The sequence below is a fragment of the Dromiciops gliroides genome, chromosome 2 (genome assembly GCF_019393635.1).
Source record: "Dromiciops gliroides isolate mDroGli1 chromosome 2, mDroGli1.pri, whole genome shotgun sequence".
NCBI classification, from domain to species: Eukaryota; Metazoa; Chordata; class Mammalia; order Microbiotheria; family Microbiotheriidae; genus Dromiciops; species Dromiciops gliroides.
The window spans coordinates 398,120,671-398,147,128 of record NC_057862.1 but is presented as its reverse complement, the minus strand read 5'-3'; the positions used below and the strand labels follow the sequence as shown (position 1 = coordinate 398,147,128).

The 26,458-nt window shown below is 38.4% G+C and overlaps 1 protein-coding gene across 1 annotated transcript; it reads left to right on the top strand.

Moving 5' to 3' along the window:
- The first annotated feature begins 113 nt into the window (after positions 1–113).
- OGFOD1 (2-oxoglutarate and iron dependent oxygenase domain containing 1) lies at positions 114–26,458 on the top strand. Its single transcript, XM_043983569.1, has 13 exons — positions 114–416; positions 2,481–2,626; positions 14,069–14,115; positions 14,982–15,082; positions 16,295–16,411; positions 17,192–17,283; positions 17,501–17,629; positions 17,900–18,013; positions 19,519–19,598; positions 19,878–20,170; positions 23,643–23,765; positions 24,454–24,512; positions 25,282–26,458. Exons 1-13 carry the CDS (start codon positions 260–262, stop codon positions 25,441–25,443), a joined length of 1,620 nt encoding a protein of 539 aa, XP_043839504.1. The 5' UTR covers positions 114–259; the 3' UTR covers positions 25,444–26,458.

Here is a 26,458-nt window from a genome sequence, read left to right as displayed (position 1 = left end):
TCGAATCGTAGAAGGGAGGTAGTCTCCTTAGCCAGAGCGCCGCATGGCCAATCACAGCAAGGATGCTGCACCACCAGAGGCACCCATTGGCTAGGATAAGTTAGGCCCCGCCTCTTTCCGACTTTCTTTTTCCCATTGGATGTTTTAGAGGTGGTAGGGGAATTCTAGGAGTTGTAGTATCAGTGGGTGCAACGCATTTGCCGCATGGTGCGCGATTCGTAGCAGTTCCTGCGTTTGGAAGGCAAAGCAACCCGAAGGTATGAGCGGGAAACGGCGCGCGGATCTGGGACCTGTCTCAGAGGGAAAAAAGAAAGGCAAGCGGGAGTTGACAGGGGAGTTCTCGGCCGCTATCCGTGAGGAGTTGCTGAAAAAGCAGGTGGCTGAGGCCTGGAGCCGGAGGACGAGATTCAGTCACGGTAACCGCGTTCGATCGTTCGCAGAATTGTTACTTTTGTGGGTGGGAGCTGGGGGTAGGAAGAGGAGGGCTGGAAGCATGCGGGGGGCGGGATCTGGAGGGGACCGGGCCCAAAGAGGCGGGGCCTGTGCGGAAAGAGACTGGAAGAGAAGATCCTGTGGAAAGGTTTTCCTAGCAAAGTATGGTTCAAAATCGTGGAATGGACGTTCCTTGAAGGCATAAACTGGCTCTTTGTATCTTCTGCTCTTACTCGATGCTTGGTAAATTGAAAATACCACCTCCAAGAAGCTATTCTTGATTCCCTTGTCTACCTGAAAAGACTTCCTGTTGGGCTTAGTTACGGGCCTGCTGACCTAAAAAAAAGAGGCGGGGTTTTTTTATTTATTCGTGATGTTGCAAAGACCCACGGGAAAATTAGAAATTTTAAGTCTGTCTGCCCCCTGAGAGCTTACAGTCTGGTTGGGGAGAAGAAAAGCTCATAAAATTTAAAGGACTTTGTATATAGTAGGTGCTTAATACATATTAGTTGTATGAACGAAAGTACAAACTACAGTAGTCCAGAGGCATCTAGCCAAGTGAACAAACATCTAATAAGATCCTCGATACCAGGTTCTCTGCTAAGCATTGGAGTTTCAAAGAAAAGCAAAAAAACATTTTCTGCCCTCAAAGAGCTCACAGTCCAATGGGAAAGACAACATGCAAACAACTATATACAAACAAGATATAGACAGGATAAATTGGAGGGGGTGCTTTCAGAGGGAAGGTGGAGTATGAGGAGGACTTGTAGAAGGTAGGATCTTAAGTGACACTTGAAGGAAGTAAGGCGATAGGGACAAAAAGGAAGAGAATTCCAGGCATGAGGACAACCAGTGAAAAAGGCATAGAATGAAGAGACTGAATGGTATATGCTAAAAAAGCCAGTATCAATGAATCAAACTATATAGAAGGGAATAAAATGTAAAAAGACTGGAAACATAGGAGTAGGCCTGGTTATGAACAGGTTATGAAAGGCTTTAAAAGTCAAACTGAGGGGGGGGGGGCAGCCGCTAGGTGGCGAAGTGGATAAAGCACCAGCCCTGGATTCAGGAGGACCTGAGTTCAAATCCGGCCTCAGACACTTGACACTTACTAGCCGTGTGACCCTGGGCAAGTCACTTAACCCTCATTGCCCCGCAAAAAACAAAAAAAGTCATACAGGATATTTGATCCTGGAAGTAATAGGGAACCACTGGACTTTAGTAAAGAGTGAGGGGGTGATGTGGCCAGACCTGCACTTTAGAAAAATCACTTTGACAATGGTGTGGAGAATAAATTGAAATGGGGAGAGAGGAGTCAGGTAAACCAACCAGCAGGCTATTAAGAGTCTAAGCATGAGACCAGCACAAAGGTTGGTGGGAGTGTTGAAGAAGAGGGGAGTATATCTTAAAAATGTTGTGAAGGATAGGTGTTGGCAACAGATTGGTTGTGTGGATTGAAAGGAGTGTCGGATGACACCTAGGTTGTGAGCCTAGGATGGTGGTGCCTTAGGAAGAGGGAAGGGTTTGGGAGGGAAAGATAATGAGCTCAGTTTTGGACATAATTGCATTTTAGATATCCCTAGGATATTTAAATGATGTCCAATACATGGTTGGAGATGCAAGACTGAATGTCAAAAGAGAGCTTGGGTTAAATAAATGTACAATAAGAGTTAAGGAAGAGGGGCAGCTAGGTGGTGCAGTAGATAGAGCACCGGCCTTGGATTCAGGAGGACCTGAATTCAAATCCAGCCTCAGACACTTGACACTTACTAGCTGTGTGACCCTGTGCAAGTCACTTAACCCCCATTGCCTCACCAAAAAAAAAAAGTTAAGGAAGAACAATGCATAAACTGGGTAAAGCTTCAGGGGATAGGTGGGAGGTGAACTATAACACAAAATGTAGGATAGGAGTAAATAAAAAGTGGGAGACCACCAATTCTTCCTCTGAATTTATAGACCATGAAATTTTATTTCCTATCCATTACATCCCCTTAAATCCCATTCAGACCTGCACCATTAAATATTGAAAGTATTTTCTTTTATGAAAGATGCCATAATCATGGACCCAGATCCTTTCCATCACTGTGTGATCCCAAACTTCATCCAGTGCCAGACTTTCTTGGAAGGACTTCAAAAGGAACTTTTGGATTTGGATTTCCATGAGAAATGCAATGACTTGTACAAATTCAAACAGGTATGTATTCACAAGCCATTTGTGCCACTTAGATTCAGAAACTGTGTCCTAAAAGGTCATTCAATACAAGGTTCAACCAATCCCAGTTAGAAGGTTACCATCATCGCATTGTTTTTATTTTACTGGTTAGTACTTTGGACACAATTGTAGCAAAAAAAATATACTTCTTTTTTCTCACTTGTGTATTTTTGATTTATCTTCATGAGGCAGCAGAAAAACTTAGACCTAATTGACATAGGTTTAAATCTTAGCTGTGGTACTTTATAACCATCTGGCTTAGGGATGAATCACTTAACTTCCCTAAACTTGTTTCCTTATCTATAAATTAGTGGTAACAACACTTGTGGTAGCCATTTCAAACAGTTGTTTTAAGGTTCAGATGACTTAAATGCACTGTGATAGATGTGTGCGTATAATTTCTATGTATATAAATGTGTGAGCTATGTACACATAAGTAGTTTGGTGACAAAGTAACTAGAGCACTGGACCTGGAATTAGGAAGACGAGTTCAAATCCTCCCTTAGATATTAACAGTGCAACCTGGGGTAAATCACTTAACTGTTGTCTGCCCCTGTTTCCTCATTGTAAAATGGAGGTGATAATAGCACTTTCCTCCCAGGGTTGTGGTCAAGATAAAAATGAGATAATTTTTATAAAGTGCTTTGTAAACTTAAACTGGTATATATAAATGCTGACTGTATTCTGACAACTTCACTGTCAACTCCTCTAGAAATTAGCACTTTATGAGAAGGGGATGGGCAAATGTACATTTCTGAAACTAAGAGAGTAGATTGGGGAGAGGAACATGACAGATTCTGTACCATACTCTTATTCATGCAGAGAGATAGAAGGGCAAAATCCCAATCCCAATCTTTCTCCCTCCCTCTGCCTCTCCCTCTTCTTCCTCCATCCCCTAGTGCACATGCATATGTGTGTGCACCTGTATGCATGTGATTGGCCTGGAACAGAATGTGAGGAAGTAGGACAGAATGCAGAATAGGTGAGAAATGACTGAGAGTAAATTAATCTAAGCAAAATAAATCACAGGGACTAAGCCCTCATTAAAAATAATTCATGTAGAAGAAAACACGAACTTGACTGTTAAAACCTTAAAAGTGAATGGATTAATTCTCTAGGAAAGAGAGTGGCAGGATGGATAAGAAAACAACAGCAATTTACTTTATACAGGAAAGATATTTCAAAACAAAGATAGACCAGGTGAAAAAAGAAGATTGGAACAAAATTTGTTTTCCTTTATTTGATTCTAGAAAAGCAGGAGTTGAAACCATGATTTTTTAAATAAGGCAGTAATTAGAACTTAGAGTGTCAATTCTGTTATGTTTAAAGGCATCGTAGTCAATAAAATAGTATTAAATATATGTGCACCAAATGACATTGTTATGAAGTTCTTAAAAGCTAACAGAATTGTGAAGATATTGGTAATTACATAATAATTATAGGGAACTAGTAATTCTCTTTTAGAGCTCTGTAAATCTAGCAGAAAGATAAGCACCAAGGAAAATATAGAGCTGAATAAATCGTTGGAAAAATTAGATTTGAAACACCTATGATAACTTCTCATTGGGAATATTTAAGCACATGAATATTTCAGAACACCAGTAATAACTTTATAGTTATTGATCATGCCTTGGGACATAAAAAATTAAATATTTTCTTTGTAGATTGTAATATAGTGAAAATTACTATTAATAAGGGAAACATAAGCAAAATATATAGACCTAAATGGAGACAGTAACATTCTGAATCATAAGTAGGTTAAATTATAATATATAACTATTAATGATGATAATAATAAGATAACATGTCAAAATGTATGAGATCAAATTAAAGTAGTATTTACAGGAAAAAAGTAGATCTCTAAAAACATTGATGAATTAAGAATAGTTATTTTTAATCAACTAAGGATGTAATTAAAGAAAATAGAGTTAACAAACAATGCTTTAAAAAGAATCTTGGATATCAGAGGGGAAAGAAAAAAAATGAAGGAATAAAGACAGTAGGAATGATTTTGACTAGCTTTGTTTTTTTTTAATTTCTTATTTAGAATTTTTTCCCAAATTACATGTAAATACAAATTTTGACATCAAAACGTTGTGTTCTAAATTCTCTTCCTTCCCACCCCCAAGAACTCAAGCAATTCAGTATAAACTATACATGAACAGTCATGCAAAACATTTCCACATTTAGCCAAGTTGTGAAAGAAAACAGACAAAAACAAAACGTCAGATAAAGGAACTAACAAAAAAAAATTGTACTTCAATCTGTATTCAGACACCATCAGTTCTCTTTCTGTAGATGGGACTACATTTTTCATATGACCTTCAGAGTTGTCTTGAATCACTGCATTGCTGAAAATAACCAAGTCATTCACAGCAGGTCATCTTGCAGTATTGCTGTTATTTTATATACAGTACATTTCATGTTGCATCAGCTCATGTAAGTCTTTCTGGGTTTTTCTGATAGCATCCTGCTTGTCATTTTTTTTATAGTAAACTACAGTTTTAAAGTACTTTAAAGAGAGGTTTCTTACAATAAACCCATGAGGTTGGTTCTTGCAATAACAGTAATAGATAACATTTATATAGTACCTTATACCTGACAAAGAATTTTCTTCACAGTAGCCCAGCAAAGTAAGTATCATATGGTTTTATCATCATCAATCAATCAATCCTTACCGTCACCAATTAATCATCCTTCTCATCAATTAGTCCTCCTCATCAGACAATTCTCATCTTCATCCAAATCATCACCAATCCATCAATCTTCATCATCATCATCTTATATTACTCTTGCCTCTCCTTTGAAATTTTTTTCACAGTTGCTATTGTTAACTTTTTCCCTCCATCCTATTCCTTCCCCTTTGATATTTACTCTATTTTCTATCTTCTTTCACCTTATCCCTCCTCAAAAGTGTTTTGCTTCTGACTGCCCCCTCCCCCAATATGCCCTCCCTTCTTTCACCCCTCCCTCCTTATCCCCTTCCCCTCCTACCCTCCTGCAGGGTTAGATAGATTACTCCACCCAATTGAATGTGTATGTTGTTCCCTCCTTGAGCCAGCTCTGATGAAATTAAGGTCTTTGAGCCAGTTCTGTTGAGTATAAAGCTCATTCACTGCCCCACTCCTCCCCCATCTCTCCCCCAACTCCACAAGCCCTTTCCTGCTTCTTTCATGTGGGATTTCACCCCATTCTACCTCTCCCCTTCCCTCTCCCCTAGTGCAGTCCTCTCACCCCTCAATTTTACACTAAAGTTGTCATCATGGGGCAGCTAGGTGACACAGTGGACAAAGCATCCACCCTGCACACAGGGGGACCTGAGCTCGAATCTGGTCTCAGACACAAGACCCTCACCCACTGCTTGACCCCGTTAATGCCAACCAACCCCGGCCACCCCACAAAAAAAACACAATAAACAAACAAAAAAATGCTTTACAGATATCATCCTTTCATAACCAATTCTCACCTGTGCCCTCTGTCTAAATTAATTCCTGTCATCTGCCCTAATACTAAGAAAATTCTTATGAGTTAGACTTATCATCTTCCCATGTAGGAATGTAAACAGTTTAACCTTTTAATATCCCTCTTGATTTCTTTTTTCTCTTTATGTTTTTATGCTTCTCTAGGGTCTTGTATTTGAAAGTCAAATTTTCTGTTCAGTTCAGGTCTTTTCATCACAAATACCTAAAAGTCCTCTTTTTCATTGAAGTCCCGTTTTTTCCCCTGAAAAATTATGATCAGTTTTGCTGGGTAGGTGATTCTTGGTTGTAATCCCAATTCCTTTGCCCTCTGGAATATCATATTCCATGCCCTCCTATCCTTTAATGTAGATGCTGCTAGATCTTTGTTATCCTGACTGTGACTCCACAGTACTTGAATTGTTTCTTTCTGGCTGCTTATGATATTTTCTCCTTGACCTGGGAGTTCTGAAATTTGGCTATAATATTCCTGGAAGTTTTCATTTTGGGATTTCTTTCAGGAGGTGATTGCTGCATTCTTTCAATTTCTATTTTACCTTCTGTTTCTAGAATATCAGGGCAATTTTCCCTGGCAGTCTCTTGGAAGATGTTGTCTAAGCTCTTGTTTTGATCATGGTTTTCAGATAGTCCAATGATTTTCAAATTATCTCTCCTGCATCTATTTTAGAGATCAGCTGTTTTCCAAGAAGATATTTCGCATTGCCCTCTATTTTTTTTATTCATTTGGATTTGCTTTATTATGTGTTGGTTTTTCATAAAGTCACTAGCTTCCTTTTGTTCAATAAGGCAACTGTTTTCTCCAGAGAGCTTTTCCATTTGGCTTTTCAAGCTGTTGACTTTTTTCTCATGACTTCCCTGCATCACTTTCATTTTTTCCTCTACCTCTCTTACTTTATCTTCAAAGTCCTTTTTGAGTGCCTCTGTGGCCTGAGACCAATTCATATTTTTCTTGGAAGCTTTGTATGTAGAAGCACTGACATTGCTATCCTCTTCTGAGGGTGCACCTCGATCTTCCTTATCACTAAAGAAACTTTCTATGGTCTGCATCTTTCTCTGCTCATCTTGCCCACCTTTTACTTGACTTTTAACTCCTTCTTAAAGTGGGGCACTGCCTCCAGGCTGCACTGTCCCAAGCTTCAGGGGGTCCCAGGTGTTACAGTTTGAGAAGAGGCAAGTTCTCAGCTCACCTGGCCTATGCTCTGGTCTGAAAATAACCCCAGGCCTACTTGCTCTTGAACCAGAAAACAAAATTTTTGTTTCATGGGGTTGATAGTTCTGGGGCACCTGTGCTCCTCCCACCTGGGCTGCCGCCACTCAAGGCTGGTTCCTGGTTCTCAGCAGGGGTAAAACCGTTTGTTTTTTGTTTTTTTTACAACACTAACATAACACTAAATCATTAGCTATTTCAGTGTTACAGTTTGAATCTGTGGTTTCTTTAACATAGTTATTCCCTCCAGAGGTGCAGGTAATATTCATCTGTGCCTTCTGATTCTTCTGCCACTCTTGTCCATGTCCTCTAAATCTTCCACAAAGATGTTGATCCAACCTGCTTAACATGTTCCTCTGTGTCTTGACATTGTGTGAATATCAACTGAATACATAGTTATTTGTCAGTCTTGCCACATGACTAGCTTGTCTTCTTTGCTAGTCAAACATCTCTCTATGATAACTTGATTTTTTAAAAAAGAGGAAAATGAAGTTGCCAAAATAATAAATGTACAAACTGAATCCACAGTGATTAGAAAGAAAACAGAATTATCCATTTTAAAAGAGAGAACACAATTGAGCCAGCTAACTAGCATTTATTAAATACCCACCATGTGCCAGGCAGGCACTGTGCTAAGTAAGCACTGGAGACACAAAGAAAGGCAAAACAGTCTTTGTTCTCAAGGAGCTCACAGTCTAGTAGGGAAGTCAACAAGCAAACAACTAGTTATAAATAAGATATATACAGGATAAATTGAGGAAAATCTCAGAGGGAAGGCAACAAAATTAAAGAGGACTGAGAAAGGCTTCTTATAGAAGGTGGAACATTAGCTGCATCTTGAAAGAAGCCAGAGAAGCTAGGAGGCAGAAATCAGGAGGGAGAGAATAACAGGCATGAAGGATAGGCAGGGAAAATGCTGAGTCGGGAGAAAGTGTCCTTTGTAAGAAACAGCAAGAAGGTCAGTCCCTGGGTTGCAGAGCCCTGGAAGGGAAGGAAAAGTGTAAGAAGACTGGAAAAGTAGGAAGGAGCCAGGTAATAAAAGGCTTTAAAAGCCAAATAGGATTTTATTTGATCCTGGAGGAAATAGGGAGCCATTGGAGTTTATTCAATAGGAGGAGGGTGTAGTCAGACTTGTGTTTTAGGGAAATCAGTTCAATTGAGTGGAGGATGGATTGGAGTGGGGAGACTTGAGGCAGGGAGACAAGTCAGCAAGCTATTGCAGTAATCCAAAATGTGAGGTGATAAGGGCCTTCCCTGGAGTGGTGACAGTATCAGAGGAAAGAGGGGAAAATATACATGAGATGTTACAAAGGTAGAAACAACAAGACTTGACTACTGATTCCATATTGGGATTGGCAGCAAGGAGTCAAAAATTGACACCTGGTTTGTGAGCCTATACACATGGAAGTATGGTGGTACCTTCAACAATAGAAGGGAAGTTAGGAAGAGGGAAGGGTTTATAGGGAAAAGATACTACATTTAAGATGTCTATGGAACATCCAGTTTGAAATCTATAAAAGGCAACTGAGAGTTCAAAACTGGAGGTCAGGAGGGAGGTCAGGGCTGGAAAAGTACATCTGAGAGTCTTCTTCATAGAGATGACAATTGAAACTGTGAGAACCAATGAGATCACCAAGTGAAATAGTATAGAAGGAGGAAAAAAAGGGGCAGCTAGATGGCGCAGTGGATAGAGCACCGGCCCTGGACTCAGGAGGACCTGAATTCAAATCCGGCCTCAGATGCTTGACACTTACTAGCAGTGTGACCCTGGGCAAGTCACTTAACCCCAACTGTCTCACATACACAAAAAAAGAAATAAAGAAAAAGAAATAAGCAAACAAAAAAAAAAAAAGGAAAAAAAGGACCTAGGACATAGCCTTTGGCAATACCTCTTGTTATTGGACATAACATGGATATCCAGCAAAGGAGAAACAAAAGGAGCAGTCAGACAGGAAAAGAATCAGGAGAGAGCACTTTCATGAAAACTGAGAGAGAAGAGAGTATCAAGGACAAGAGTATAGTCAGAGACATCAAAGCAATGAAGCTTGAGAAAAGGCTATTAGATTTGACAGTTAAAAGGTTATTGGTAACTTTGGAGAGAGCGGTTTCAGTTGAATGAAGAGGTTGGAAGCCAGACTGAAAAGATTTTACAAGAGAGTGAAAGAAAAGGAAAGAGAGGCAACTTCATCCTACATGGCCTTCTCAAGGAGTTTGGCCAAAACAGGGAGGAGCAATATAGGAATGATAACTAATAGGGATGAAGAGATCAAGTGAGATTTTTGGAGGGATGAACAAGACATGATCATGTTTAGGGTTCTAAGGCAAGGCTCTAAAGTCAGTAGGGAGGAAGAGAAGGAATCATGTGAGGTTTGAGGAAGGATGAAACAGTTTGGAAAAGCCACTCTGGTGGGAAAGGGAATCAATTAGAGAAGATTGCCTTGCTGCAGTGAAGGCCTATTTAAGATTATATAACAAACTTATAAGAGATCCAGTCAGCACAGTTTTTTGATTCTCTCCAGTTTGAATCAGCAGCATGTAAGAAGGAACAAAGGCAGTGGGTGGTGAGAGTAAGGTTGGGGTTTAGAATGTCAGGATCTTCTACAACATATAGGTCAGCAAACTAAATCCAATGGCCAACTCTGTACCCACCATCTATTTTCCTATTGCCTGTGAACCATACAAAAAAAGGCAGGGGTACAGATTGACCTGCATTTATTATTCTTTTTTTTTTAATTATTTAAAAGAAAACAGCAAGGGACTTAGGAGAAGAAGGCAGTGCAGAATAGAACTGGTTTTCAACAGGGGTGAGACAAGGAATGGAAGAGAATGTAACCAATTCAGAAGTGGTGACCTGGGAAAGGACTGAGAGGTGGAGAGATTGGAGGCTGCAATGAGGTGAAGAACAGGGTTTGGAATTGCAAGGCAGGGAGAACTAGAGAATGATAACAGTTTATGATCAGATAAAGGAATTTCAAAATTCATGAATGTGGAACACATAGGTGATAGCAAGATAAAAAGTAACACCATCTCTGTGCAGCTATGGTGAAGCAGAGGAATATGTCATGTGAAAGAAGTAAGTTGGGGAATTGGGAGGTTAGGGTATTTGAGGGAGTATCATTTATATATATTGAAGACCCTTAATATGATAGCAGGAGTTTTGGAGAGACTGTGAGCCAGTCTCTGAATTCAGAACTTAGGGAAATGTCTTAAAAGTCTGTGACATGGGGGCAGCTAGGTAGCACAGTGAATAAAGCACTTGCCCTAGATTCAGGAGGACCTGAGTTCAAATCCAGCCTCAGACACATGAAACTTACTAGCTGTGTGACCCTGAGCAAGTCACTTAACCCTCGTTGCTCTGCCTTCTCCCCCCCCCCCAAAAGTCTGACAGTAGCTAACAGAATTTTGATTGTGTGATAAATATGTTTTGAGTGAACCTCAAAGGAGCACAGGTTGTGGTGGTCAAGCGAGAGCCTAGAAGTGGTATTGGGGAGTAATCTTAATTTCCCTACTATAACCAGTGAGTCTAGGTGAATTAGTAAAAGTGCAGTCCCCACTAGAAAGAGTATCCAGGAAAGCTGTGTCATCAGAGGGAGCCAAGTCTCAGTGACTGCAAAAACTGTAGAACTGTAGAGAGGGAGGCAGAAAGGAAAAGACTTAAGATGAAATTTAGATAGCAAAGTGGCACATTGGATTGAATGGTGGGCCTGAAGTCAAGAAGACCCAAGTTTAGACACATGGGCAAATCCTGTAACTTCTGTTTGCCTATTTCCTCAACTATAAAATGGGAATAATAACAGTGCCTGCCTCACAGGATTGTTATATCAAATTAGACAATATTTATAAAGTACTTAGCACAATACCTGACACAAAGTAGGCATTGTATAAATGCTATCATCGTCATTATCATCACTACTACTGCGACCACCGCTGTCACTATCACCTCCATCACTTTGTAAAGTAGTCATTCCCTAGAGCACAGTGTAAGGGTAATTTAATAATTGGAGGTTGGAGCAGGAGGGCAGGTTGGGTTGAGGAAGATAGGAAACAAGGAATTACTAAGCAGAAGGAAAATGGGATTTGAACAATTGCAGGCAGTATTCAGAATCATTGGAATCAGGTGGAAAATATGTCAGTCATTGAGGAATGGGTCCAGGTAGGTTATCATTGTTCATAGGGGTTCATCTTTGGGTTTCAGGGCTGGAAGAGGGGGTGGGGAAGGTAGACAGGATTTGAGGTGGTTTGGGTGGCTACTGCCTATAATCCAGTAGGTCATGGAAGGCCTATACACTGTTTGCATTTAGTCAAACTAATTAACAAGAAAGAGATCTTAAAACAACCAAGTCTCAGAGAAATTGAGCAAGCCATAGTTGGACTACAAGAAGTAAATCTGGTCAAATGGATTTATGTGATAAAAATTTGAAAAAATGGAAACAGTGTTTGAGGGGCTGTGGGAAAATAGACAATCCTGTTTACATGGTGGATCTGTGACTTGATCCTACTGTTTTGAAGAATGTTTTGGAATGACATGAGAAAAATTACTAAACTCTTCATGTACTTTGACCATTGATTCTTGCTCTTAGGCAAGTGTCCCAAGAAGAGCAGTGACAGAAATAAAGGTCACATATATATTAACATTTTCATAACAACAATTTGTTTTATAGTAGCAGCAACAACAGCAAAGCTAGGAAATAAAGCAGGTCCTATGAATTAGGGTATAGCTGAACAAAATATGAAATGTGAATATAATGGAATATTTTGTGCAATAAAAAGTGACTGACCTATGAATGGATGTGGAATTGAATAAGCACAGCCAGGAGAACAATATACACCGAGTATAATAAATAAATTTTAAAAAGTTAAGAGGGGGGGGCAGCTAGATGGCGCAGTGGTTAAAGCACTGGCCCTGGATTCAGGAGTACCTGAGTTCAAATCCGGCCTCAGACACTTGACACTTACTAGCTGTGTGACCTTGGGCAAGTCACTTAACCCCCATTGCCTTAAAAAAAAAAAAAAGTTAAGAGGAAGATGCACTCTTAGTAATTATATTGATTAATATTGGTTTCAGAGACTCAATGATGAAACCTTTTCTTCTCAGTCACATAATTGTAGATGCTGTCAAATATGGTCACTTTATCTTAGTTTTATCTAACTTTTTTACTTGTTATAATCAAACATTCATTCATCATCTGCCAGGTGCCAGGCACTGTGCTAAGCTCTATGCTTACAAAAAAGAGGCAAAAGATAGTTCCTCCCCTCAAGTAATTTACAATCTAATGGATAATATAAATAGAACACTTACTATGTGCCAGGCACTGTTCTAAGCACTTTATAATTATTATCTTATTTGATATTCACTACAACCCTGAAAGGTATTATACAGTTTTATAGATAAGGAAACTGAGGCAAACAGAGGTTAAGTGACTTGCCCAGAGTCATATAGCTAGGAAATGTCCGAGTCTAGATTTGGAATTCAGATCTTTCTGACTCCAGACTGGATTCTGTCCACTGTGCCACCAGCTGCCAAGGTTCTGTTTGGAGTGGGGTGAGGCTTATTGGGAAGAAACTAGGGTGAAAAACAAAAAATGTCAATAAAACATTTTTTTAAAGAATGAAAGGAATTTCATTCCTTTGCAAACAAAAGTGAAGGAAATGCATGTATGGTTCAGATGTGCCTGATTCCCTTTGAGCCTTTCCAAAGCTTTCTTTGACATTCATCTGTAGCCCCTGTGTCACCGTTATTTGAATCTTAACTTAAAGATTGTCATAAATGCTTATAGTAACATTCTACCTTTTTTTCTCCTTTTTGATTTTTTTCAAAAGCAAAATATTCATTTGCCCCTTGATTCTTGATTTCTTGCTTAGATCTAAAGCAAAGTTGTTAAGACCTGAGCTAATAGGTTTTAACCTGATAATTCCAATTGGATGAAATGTAAGAAAAGTATTTTTATTTTCAAATACACTAATAAATACAGCTATAGGCTAGGCAGGATACAAAGGGAACAGTAATTACCTCTACATTTAGAATTTAAAGTCTAACATAATGACACTGACAGTACTTTTTGGGACATATGTTAAACCAATCAAAAAGAATGTCATTTGCACACAATGATAAATAATCTATATGTGTGTGTTTAAACACACACAATTGGATATCAGTTCACAATAGGATTGCACATTAGAAGAATGGTACCAATTGTCATCAATTAGTCTCTCTGTAGCAGTGGCATCAAACTCAAATAGAAAGGAATCCCTACTGGCCACAGATTGACTTAGAAAACCACAAATGAATATTATCAATGGCCATTTATCCATGACCAGAAAGTAATAAGTATTGAAAGTGGGATTTAAACTTAGGTCTACAGGACTTGGAAATTCATGTTCTTACTATTAACTGTAACTGCCTTCCTGGGTATCTTATGTGTCCCAGGATATAAGGAAAAGATAAGGAACAATCCCTGCCTTCACAGGATTTATAATATTGATGTTAACAGAAGATAGACATACAAAAGCAGAACACTTAGGTCATCTAGGTAGTATTGATTTTATGTGCAGAGTTTAGAAGAGACAGGTACTTGAACTCAGGCAACCCATTATTTTCTCTATTTTCAATTATATCACATATATATATATATATCTATATATATGTATATAGATATATCACTAAAGTTCTTCTAAGAATAAAATTATTTGTCTGTATATCTAATGTCAATGGGAATTTTTTTTTTCCATTATCAAAAGTCGGATGATCTGAAGAATAGAGAAGAACTTCACATCTCTGCTTTAAGGTAAAATGAAGTGTCCCAAGTACATAGTAGCCCCTTTTCTAAGCCCTAAGTTCTAGGACCTGGATTAACTGTGGGTCATTTGTAATACTTCATATTTGTTTAGTGTCCTTCTTTTGGAAATATTGGCATTGTTTAGACCATTGCCTCATAATTTACAGCATTCCTCTAGGAAGCATTCTAAAGTTAGAGAACAGAGTCACAAAACAGCTAAGAAGATACCCAAAGGATTCTACGGACTCTGAAAACTGGAACTTCTTATCCAGTACAAAGGAACTGATCAACTATTGATCTTGGAATTTTTCTAGGCAGATGGTATGGCTTCTCTAATGGAAACAGTTAAAAATGGAAAAGTGTTGCAAGAAGTAAGCAATGGCTAGAGTAGAAGTTTTCCAGTAACATAGACACAGACTGAGTGAAGGAAGCCTTTCCATCCAATAAGTCCATGAAACTAGTCTTGCCAGTGAATGGTAGGGCCAGGTACTTAGGGAATCCACATTTAAGGCTTTGCTTCTGTTGTTCATCCAAAAGATCTAGTGGCTTCAGGATTTATGAAATATTCTGTGACCTACAAAATCTAAAGCTGTACTCGGTTTTAATGTTGTTGATATACTAATCCTATCCACATAATTTTTACACTAAGCATATTACATGACATTTTGGTTTGGGTTGTTTAAGGACATTTAGTTATTTTGAGCTATTATATAGATAATACTGTCCCCAAAAAGTAGCCCCCATTAAATCCTAGTAACTTGGTAATTCCTCTGGCCTCTTTCCCAGCCTCCAAATAATAACAGCTATGGCCTAGATCAGGAGTACAAAAGACTGACTGCATGTATAACGTAATGATTAACACCTTTGCTTTTTAGGAAAGTTCTGTTTGAAGATTTCCGGAGATGGCTTTCTGACATTGCTAAGATTGACTTGGAGTCAACCATTGATATCTCCTGTGCTAAGTATGAGTATACAGGTGAGAAATATGAAAGTTTAAATTCTTTGGATTTTTTTTTTTGTTTTTGAGGGCAATGAGGGTTAAGTGACTTGCTCAGGGTCACACAGCTGGTGAGTGTTAAGTATCTGAGACCAGATTTGAACTCAGGTCCTCCTGAATGCAGGGCCAGTGCTCTATCCACTGCGCCACCTAGCTGCCCCCGAAAGTTTAAATTCTAAACGGATCCTACTAATGAGTATATCTAGGGGGAAGCATCATTTTTATCACAGGGAAATTCTGACCCTAGCCACTAAGATAAGGCAACAGGAAACAAATGAAACCTATGTAAAACACTTTTAAGGAAATGATTATGTGTCTTCATATACTTGTTTTATTACTCATCCCTAGGATGGGGTAGAAGAAAAGCAGAAAGAACCTGAAGTTTCAAAGTGAACTTTATATAGGGTTCGGGCATATAGGAACTACTGTTGGACAATGCACAGTCACTCCACTGCCCAGTGTCTAATCACTGCCTCTTTCCTAGCACTTCTGGCTGGAGGAGTTCTGGGTATTGACAGAGTTCAAAAGGTAGAGTTCCATATCAGGGACTGGGGAGGAGCATCCATATCTCACATTCACTGAGTAGAATAGTGGGCAAAAGTACTTATAGTTGTATAAGTTAAATGAGTATGGGATGCAACTACATTCTATTATTCACATTTTACAGATGAAGAAACTAAGGCTGATTGAGGTAAAGGGACTTGCTCATAATCATGCAGCTAGCTAGCATATTTAGAGTCAGAACTTAAACCCAGGTCTCCTGACTCTGAATCTAGCACTCCTCACTATACCATGCTGTTATTTTAACTTTTAAAAATTCATAATTTCAAAAATAATAATAATTATAGTAATAGATAGCATTTACATAGTGCTGTAAGGTTTACAAAGCACTTTTACAAATATCTCATTTTATCCTCTCAGCAACCTTGGGGAGGAATATTATTATTATCCCCAATTTATAGATGAAAATGAGGCAGACAGATTAAGTGACTTGCCCAGGATTACATATCTGTTTGGTGTCTGAGACCAGATTTGAATTCAGTCTTCCTCACTCCAGGTCTCAAACTCTCTCCATTGTGCTACAAAGATTGAGTGTCTGTCACCTAGATAAGCATTAAAACTTGATAAAGATTAGCTGTCACAAATGTATATATGAAATAGGGCCAACTACTCAGTCGTATACCATTGCAGATATCCTGCTATGCCATGATGATGAACTAGAGGGAAGAAGAATTGCTTTCATTCTTTATCTCGTTCCTCCTTGGGACAAGAGCCTTGGTGGTACCTTGGACCTGTATAGTATAGATGGTAAGATTAAAAAAAGAATCCCACATTTTATTTCTTAGTGCCATCATCTGTGTTTTTCAAAAAGGAACCGGGAAACTTATTCACCTTTCACATTTTTGTATGTAACCACTAATTAAGTCCTATTGATTCATTGAGTCACTGAATTAGAAGGGAAATAAATCTATGCTTTCTGAGGTGGCAGAAGCTATTTTATTAGTATGGGCTTCTCCAGGTTAGTACAAGCACTAGGATTATGATCTCTTTATCCACTCAGAACACTGAGTTTTATGTGAGGAGTGATCATTGGCCTAGGATATGTTAAGTCAATAATTAGGCAAATAAAGGTAGAGTCAACCTCACCTTCTGAATCATGTTGATTATTCAGTGGAAAGGTACAGAATAAACAAAATCCCTTTCAGTTACACAGTCGTTCCATATAACTATATGCTTTCCATATGGCCAACAGCCAGGAAGATGCCAACGTTAAAACTAGCTCTTCTCATTTTTGGAAAGATAGTTGTTACCATTTTAAGAACCACAAATTCTAGAATTTAGAGCTTAAAGATTTACTCCAACTCTTTCATTGTAAAGTAAAGGAAACTGACCCGAGAAAGGACATGACTTCCTCAGTTATCCTAGGAACCTGAAAGCCTAAGAGCCAGGTAGAAAGAAGTGATAATGTTCAGATTTGAAGGGCATAATTGTTTCCCCTTCTACATAAAATTAAACAAGAAAACAGTAATAGTAATGTTTAATGCGGTTTGTGAACTACACTTGTGGTTGTGCTTTCTTCTGGTGTAGAACATTTCCAGCCGAAGCAGATTGTTAAGTCTCTCATCCCCTCTTGGAACACCTTGGTTCTCTTTGAAGTGTCTCCAGTATCCTACCACCAGGTAAAGATGGCAAGCCACAAATGGACCAAGCTATCAATGAACATTGTTTTAAAATCAGGCACAATTCAGTGGGTACCAATTTCCTGCCAGTGTACAGTTGTTTTTACATCAAAATGTGGTGCTCTGGGACATAACATCTGCACTTTTACAGAAGTAGAATGCATATGCTTTGTCAAGTAATCTCTGTACTCATTTGTGCCTGATTTAATTCTTTCAGGTGTCTGAAGTTCTATCAGAAGGAAAATGTCGACTGTCTGTAAGTGGCTGGTTTCATGGCCCTCCTCAGACAAGGACCTCGAGCTATTTTGAGCCCCCTTTACCTCGTAGCCCTCACCTTTCTCAAGATGTAAGAATAAGCTATCTTTATTTTAGTAACTAGAGAGGTTCAGTTATTTCCATGTATTTCCAAGTGATTCTTCCTAAGAAACTGTTGAGTTCCAGCTAGTCTAATGTGACTTTTGTCTTCTCATGAAAAGCATTGCAACATTGACTTATAAGTTGGAAGATTTGTGAATATGTGATTCACATGTACTTTACTAGTGCCCTAAACTCTCTGACCAAAAATTAAGGTTGGGGACATGGTAGATACATCCCTTTATTTTCTGTTTCTTTGCAGAGTGAAATTTTGTATGAATGGATCAATCCAGTCTATATGAACATAGATTCCCAGGCTCAAATTCAAGAGGAATTTGAGGAGCGATCTGAAATTCTGCTGAAGGAATTTTTCAAGGTGACTTTCAAAAGACTTGTTCAATACCTTATTGTTTTGTATGTTGTACTTACTCTTTTTGAGGCCTATAAGCATAAAGTGGATTGAGGATTAACCAGGTCTTCAAGAGGGATTATCTTTGTTGATCTGCTTCTTCATTTCTATTGTTCCATCAAATAATAAAAATGGTCAAGTCACTTAATCCCAATTGTTTTAAACATTCGGGGCCATCTCCAGTCGTCCTGATATATATTTTGCCACTGGACCCAGATGGCCGTGGAGGAGAGAGTGAGGCTGGTGACCTTGCATTGCTCTCCATCACTTAAATCCAATCACTCTGATGTCATGGTCATCTTCTAGAACAAAGGACAAACAACAAATGACAAACAACAACAGCAATATCTCTTATGGGATTTTAGGAGCTCAATAAGTATTAGTTGGTGGTAGGGATAAAGTCACATTACAGTGAATCATAAATGTCGTTGGTGTCTAGAAATAGAAAGGACCTTAAAGGGATAGTGATTTACCCAAGATTACAAATCTAATTGGTGAAAGAACAACAACAAAAAATACTGGCTTCCTGATAATCTAGTGAATACTTTTTTGACTGTACCACATAATCCCAAGACACTGTACAAATTATTTATGTCCAACTGGGATTTTGTACCAAAGATCAATTGAGTAAGCATGGCTTAGAGCCTAGCTTCTTAAACTGTGGGTCACGACCTCATGTGGGGTCATGTAACTGAATGTGTAAAAAATTTGGCAACAGTAAAAGGTTATGTATACCTATTTTATATACCTGTATACCTGGCGTTGTGCAAAAATTTCTCTGGTGAAAAGAGATTGGAAGTAGAAAAAGCTTAAGAAGCCCTGACCTAGAGAAACTTTTATCATACAAAGATTTTTATCATAATGATAATGGTTATAACTAAACTTAGCCAGTTTTATTATTATTATTATTATTTTTTTTTTTGGTGAGGCAATTGGGGTTAAGTGACTTGCCTAGGGTCACACAGCTAGTAAGTGTAAAGTGTCTGAGGCCGGATTTGAACTCAGGTCCTCCTGAGTCCAGGGCTGGTGCTCTATCTACTGTGCCACCTAGCTGCCCCACCAGTTTTATTCTTAAAACATTCTTGTGAATTCAGTAGGGGTATATTATGAGGGTTTTGGGTTTTTTTTTTTTAATAAATTGAACTGAAACAGTTGAGTGATTTATTCAGAGTCCCACAAAAGGTGATAGAATTAAATCTGAAATCAGAGTGTTCAGATCCTTGGCTAAAACTAAGACCTGGACTCTTGACTAGACTACGATGCTTATAAGTGCTCTTAGGCCTCATTGACTCAAGGGCAAAATGCACTGGGCAAAGAACATTTAAACAGGAATCAAAGTCACAGAAACTGAAGCCATAGTTTTTCAGTAAATAAACTTTTTGTATAGGCTAATGGTTACACACTAGCAAAAAGAATGTCAGATTGTGGATAATGAAGAATTCTGTTAACTGTTTTGAGTACCTGTTTTTCAGCCTGAAAAATATGAAGAGATATGTGAGGCTTTGGAGAAAGAAGATCTAGAATGGCGCCAACGAGGTCCCCCCAACAAAAGGTAGCCTTTTTTGTCAAAGGAAATTTCCCTTCACTTAACTCTTACTCTTGAATGATCCTGCTGCTGCTGCTAGTCATAAGGGCCCAATTTTATGACTGTGGACAAATCACTCAGTTGGTATTTTGTTAATAGGGATAACCAATGGCTGCAAGAAGCAAAATGGTCTCACTTTGTAGCTTCTTAAGCATGCTAACATTTGGGGAAAGACACTTAATTTGTAGCCTACATCTTGTTTAAGCCTAGGGCTGTGATGAACACCTTAAGGCTGTTGCCTTTCAGGTTTTATGAAAAAGCTGAGGAAAAGAAGCTTCCAGATGTCTTGAGGGACTGCATGGAGTTATTTCGTTCTGAGGCCCTGTTCTTGCTGCTGTCCAACTTCACAGGCCTGAAGCTTCATTTCCTAGTCTCTTCAGATGAAGATGATGAGGAGCACTCAGAAGATGAAGAAGAAAGCAAAGAAATTAGCCATGTTTCTTCCAAATCAGGAAACTATCAAGAGGCTAGTGGCCACACAAGCCAACAAAGCAAGATGGAAACAGCCCTAGAATCAGAGAAGAAAAAGGCAAAAAATAGTAAGCTACTCCTATAATGGTTTTTTTTGTTTGTTCATTTGTTTGTTTTGGTGAGGCAATTGGGGTTAAGTGACTTGCCCTGGGTCACACAGCTAGTAAGTGTCAAGTGTTTGAGGCCACATTTGAACTCAGGTACTTCTGACTCCAGGGCCATTGCTCTATCCACTGCGTCACCTAGCTGCCCCTTATAATATGTCTTTATTTAACATTAACAGTTCTAAGAACTACACAGAACATAATAAAGGGACATACCATCTGTGTCAATGAAATGAGCCTCATGTATAAAGAGATACAGCTATAGGAATGGAGGGGTTGGAAGCTCAGCACAGCTCCAGCCCAAGAAAAAAATTTTCTTAGAGAAAGACAAAAAAAAATAGATTATCATCTGGATAGAAGGAAGTTGTAGAGGAAGGAATTATGGTGGGAAATAACCTACAAACAAGATTGAGAAGCCAGAGGGAAAAGTAATCTGACTTGAACAAAGAGAAAATAGAGAAAGGCCTATGGCTCTTTTCTTAATCATAGTATTTAATGATTTGAATTATAAGGTACCCCTTTTTGACATCATTAACTGAGCTTCTGCAAAGCCAACTTCGACTTGCTTTCTTCTTCTCCTTCTTCTCCTTCTTCTCCTTCTTCTTCTTCTTCTTTCTTCTTCTTCTTCTTCTTTTTTGGTGGGGCAAAGAGGGTTAAGTAAGTTGCCCAGGGTCACACAGCTAGTATGTGTCAAATGTCTGAGGCCTGATTTGAACTAAGGTCCTCCTGAATCCAGGACCGGTGTTTTATCCACTGTGCCACCTAGCTGACCCCAACTTAGACTTTCAACAACTACTAAACCATACTGTAAAATTCTTTCCCGTATTTCATTCATCACCTTTCTCTCCTCATGTTTCATATACTTATTTTCTTTCCTAAGAAGTATGCTATGAAATTTGATGAGCAAGGTGAAAGGAATAGTACCACCAGGTACAACAATTGGATTTTCACTTGCCATCAATGTAGTTTACCTTCCAAAGTCTGTGGGAAAACACTCCATACACTAGATTTGTTTTAGTCTTGGGGGCAGCTAGGTAGTGCAGTGGATAAAGCACCAACCCCAGATTCAGGAGGACCTGAGTTCAAATTTGGCTTCAGACACTTCACACTTACTAGCTGTGTAACCCTGGGCAAGTCACTTAACCCTCATTGCCACCACCACCACCCAAAAAAGAAGAAGAAAACAAGTCTCAAATAATTTTACCCTAAGCCATCTCAAACCTAACAACAGCTTTTATTTGAAATATAAAACTCATAGGATTTTAAAGTCAGAAGGGACCTTGATGTCATCTATTCCATTAAGATATTCAAAATAACAACAGCAAATTTTTCAGTGCCTGCTATGTGAAAAGCACTGTACTAAATGAAAAAATACAAAAATAAAATAATAGTTCCTGTACTTTTAAAGCTATTAGTGTATTTGTAGTGGAGTATAAATCACAAACACAGATAACTGACAGATGAATTCAGTATAAAAAGGGTAAGAGTGCTGCTGATTAGAGCTTCAAGAAATGCTTCATGGAGAAGGTAAAATTCGAGTTGGATTTTAAAGGATAGGATGGAGAGTAAAAGCCTGGAGGTAGGGAAGAGGATATATCTGATTTGGGGTGTGAAGCCAGTTGGATTAAGTAGAATGCCTGGAGGGTAACAATATGTGATGGTGCATGTAGAGTGGTATCAGATTGTGAAGGACCTTGAAATTTCAGTACAGGAGTTTGAACTTAGAAGACCATAGGGAGCCAGCAAAGATTTTTGAGCAGAGGAATAGCATGACTACATTTATGTAAAAATGATTACTCTGGCGGCTGTATAAATGACAGGTTGGAAGTGGGAGAAACTGAATGAAGAAAGACCTCTTTGGAGATCATTGTCATTATACAATTGTGTAATACTGGGGACCTAGACTGTGATGATAACAGTGGGAATAGAATACATGTGAGAGATTATGCTGATGTGGAATAAACAAAACATGCTAACTACTTGAATAAGAGTTAAGAAAAGAGTAAAGAACCCCAAGGTTGCAAGCATGGGAGATTGGATGAATAGTAGTGCCAGAGACAGAAATGATAAAAATCAGGAGGAATAAATAGCAGGTATAGGAGATAAGGTAATAAACTTAGTTTGGGACATGTTGAGTTTAAGGAAATGTCCTGGAGCATCTTGGAGATGCAGATATGGAGCTCAAAAAAAAGAGGTTATGACCTGAGGTGGAGATTTGAGATGCTTTTGCATAGAGGAGTTACTTAAATTTGGGGGGGGCGGGGAGAGTTACTTAAGTTTTGAAAGTAAATGTTTGGCCAAGAACAGAATGTAGAAATAGAAGAGTAGAAGGCCAAAGATGGATCTTTGAAACATCCATATTAAGGGTAAAGCTAAGAAGCATTGGCTCTTCTGTCTGAGGCCTAAAAGCAATGGAGACCTCTCAGATTGTTTTGTACTTTAGAAATTATTTTCATGGGAATTTATGTATTAGAGGAAATCTGTGTGATCTATAAGAAGAAACTCATTTCTTGGTCTGGTGATATGAAAAATAGTAGGATTTGCTATGGGGGGTTAGGTATCATTAATAAATATGGATAGAGCTAAGGGACATTTAAGGGACTACCTAGAATCTTTTCAGATGAAATAAGTTTGTTTTTTGTTTTTTAATTAATAAAGTATTTTATTTTTTCCATTACATGTAAATATAGTTCTCAACTTTTGTTTATACAAGCTTTACAATTTCAGATTTTTCTCCCTCCCTTCCCTCCCTCCCCCCTCCCCTAGACAGCAGGTAATCTGATATAGGTTAATATATATATATATATATATATATATATATATATATATATATATATATATATATATATACACATAATAACATTAATCCTATTTCTGCATTAGTCATGTTATAAGAGAAAAAAATCAGAGCAATGATGAAAAACCTCAAGATAGAAAAAAACAACAGCATCAAAAACAAAAGAAATAGTATGGTTCATTCAGCATCTATACTCCGCAGTTCTTTTTTTTTTTTTTTCCTGGATTTGGAGATCCTCTTCTATCACGAGTCCCCTGGAACTCTTCTGTGCCATTGCATTGGTGAGAAGAATATAGTCCATCACAGTAGATCAACACTCAATGTTGATGCTACTGTGTACAATGTTCTTCTGGTTCTGCTCATATCACTCATCATCAGCTCACGCATGACCCTCCAGGTTTCTCTGAACTCCTCCTGCTCATCATTTCTTACAGCACAATAGTGAAATAAGTTTTTTAAATCGTTTATAAGACTGGGTTATGGTAACAGTAGAAAATTTGCAGATCTTTGATAAGTGTTTTCCCCTAGTGGCTTATTAAGACTATTGCCCTCTTTTTCTTATCAACCAAGTTATGTCAAAATTATTTCTCTTGTTCTAATTGATTTTCCAACCTTTTTTTTCTTACTGTTCCTTCTTAGAATCAAGTGTCCCCACATGTACTGGAGAGCTGAGGTATTGGAAGAATGGTCATTACACTCTAGTGCATGACACCAAAAATACTGAATTTGCCTTGGATCTACTTTTCTACTGTGGCTGTAAAGGTAAGGAGAAAAAAATGGTGCCTTTCTTTGGTGACTGTCAATCTTACCAGAGGGATATAGCTCTAACTACACTGTAGGGAAATCTCAGATTAGGGATTAGGTTCTGCTTTCCTTTGAATAGAAGTATTTTGCTTTGCCACTTGAATAATAGAATCTTTGAGTTAAAATAGACATTAGATGGCAATATTTGGTGGATAAAGCACCGGCCCTGGATTCAGGAGGACCTGAGTTCAAATCCAGCCTCAGACACTTGACACGTACTAGCCTATGTGACCCTGGACAAGTCACTTAACCCTCATTGCCCTGCCCAAAAAAAAAGGCAATATTGCCACCTAGTACAAGATTTGATTGTATAACTTGGAATATGAGATGGACACCTTCATTATCCCTAAGATTCATAACTGCTCTTTTCCTCTCTACCTTTAACCGTTAGATCTGTTAGGGTTGGAAGTGGACCACGATGTCAGTAGCAACAGGAATTCAGGGAAGGGGAGAAGATGGTAGTCACAGTTGTTTCAGCCACTGAGGGATGAATTTGGTGGCTATCCCCCTCTATTCACTCATCATACACACAGAATACATATGCCAGGAACAGTTCAGGAGAGATTAAGTGTATAACGTAATTGATGTACAGTTGTGCAAAAGCCATAGTTTTCTGACAGCTGTGGGTTTTTATTTTCCTTTAAAGGATGGAAAACAGAATATGGTGGCTTTACTTCCTATATTGCCAGCGGCGAAGATGAAGAGGTGAGGTGCTTTGGTGCTTTGGTGCTTTGTTTCTTTTAGCTCTTGAGGAAACTAAGGAATAGCTGCTATTTCTGTAGCACTTTAAGGTGTACAAAGTATTATCCCCATTTTACAGATTCAGAAATTGTAGCTCAGGCTAGTTAAGTTATTTGATTAGAGTCAAACAGCTAGTAAAGTGTCAGAGCTTTGACTCATACACAGATCTTCTGACTCCAATTCCAGCACTCTTTCTATTCTTCCTCTCACTGTATTTTGAAGGCTTGGTTTTTATAAACTTCCTTAGGCATCTGGGAAATATTACATCTGTGTTTGGTCTTCCTGCTATAATTTCAGGTCTCTTAAAGGAACACTCAGTCTGGAGGAGAAATTCTATAACATAATATTTATTAAGTTGTCTACATAATGTTTAACATGCTGCTAAGTCCAATGGAAGATTATATAATAAGTAACATCCATATCCTACTTTGCTTGCGTTGGCTTATAAAGGACACAAACCATATATTGAGGAATAAATCAATCAGATGCCTTCTTTTGGTATGTTCTATATAGTGATGGCTGTAAACATAATTTAATACCCAGAGCAACATCAAGCTCCACTGCAGCCCAGAGGAAAAAACTTCTAAAGAATTTCCAAATCTTTTAAGTGATTGATTTTGGAAATTCTTTTGTGCCAAGTCACTGCTGTTTGATGAAATGTGTAGAAGGAAAGAAGTGAGTATGTGGGAAACAAATTACCTGATCTAACTATTACTTTGGTTAACTGTTTTAGCTCCTAACAGTGACTCCAGAAGAGAATTCATTGGCATTGGTTTATAGAGATCGAGAAACTGTAAAATTCGTCAAGCATATCAACCACCAAAGCTTAGAGCATAAGAAAACTGGCCAGAACAGAACAGGTTTCTGGGACTTTTCCTTTGTCTACTATGAATGACTGGACTGTGCTAAAGGTAAATGAAAGAGAAACGCTTCCTTGAACCAGAAAGGATAACGAGACAAGAGCATATTACAGTGGTCTCCTATCAATCAGGATTTTTTAACAGAGAAATCTGTTAAGTCATCTTGATAAGCCTGAATCTGAATGCTCATCTTGGAACTCAGTAGTCTAAGAGAGTTGTCTCTTGATGTTTTTAAAAGGAGTAATGAAGGCCTTCTTCAGTTTTCTTCATCTTTGCCTCAATAGAACTTAATGAAACTGGACACAACTGGTACTAAAACCAGTTGTTCTTACCAGACCACATCAGTGTGCATTACTACAAACTCTGACGCTCTGTTTTTGCCATAAACTTATCAACAAACACTTGAATAAACATTTGTTAAATACCTAATATATACTGTACTGTACTGTACCAGGTTCAGAGACTAGTTCCAATCCTCAAGGAGCTAATGTACAAGTGTATAAATAAAATGGCTGCAGAGGCATTGAGTGCTTTTCTGCTTTGAGTTGGGTTTCTGGCATGATTTAAATCTAGTAGTTCTTCTGGCCGCTGGTATGACCATTCAGTATTGGATTAGAGCAGGTGGTGGTCCTGGCTTAAAAGTCGCCGCCATCACCACCACCACCACCATCATCCCCAACACCATCACCACCAACAACAATTGTCATCACTACTATACAGAGATCCTGAAAACATTTCAGTCTACAATTCCCATCTTGTTCTCCCCAATCTGGAGAATAATTAACACACCACATTTTTTTTTCACTAGCCCCAGATGGCTTCATTTTAGGGAGATTACGGATGTACCCAGTATACTCATTTTTAGAGTTCACCCACAGGTTTCTGTGGTTAGTGGCTTTTATACAATTTGATTATTATAAATGAGTTTCACTGCATTGAACAGATTGTATTTGACCGCTGTTGCTACCCATGATATCCTTATATAAATAATAAACATTAAAATTCTAGACTTAATTTTTTTAAATAGTTATTATGTCATAATAAGAGATA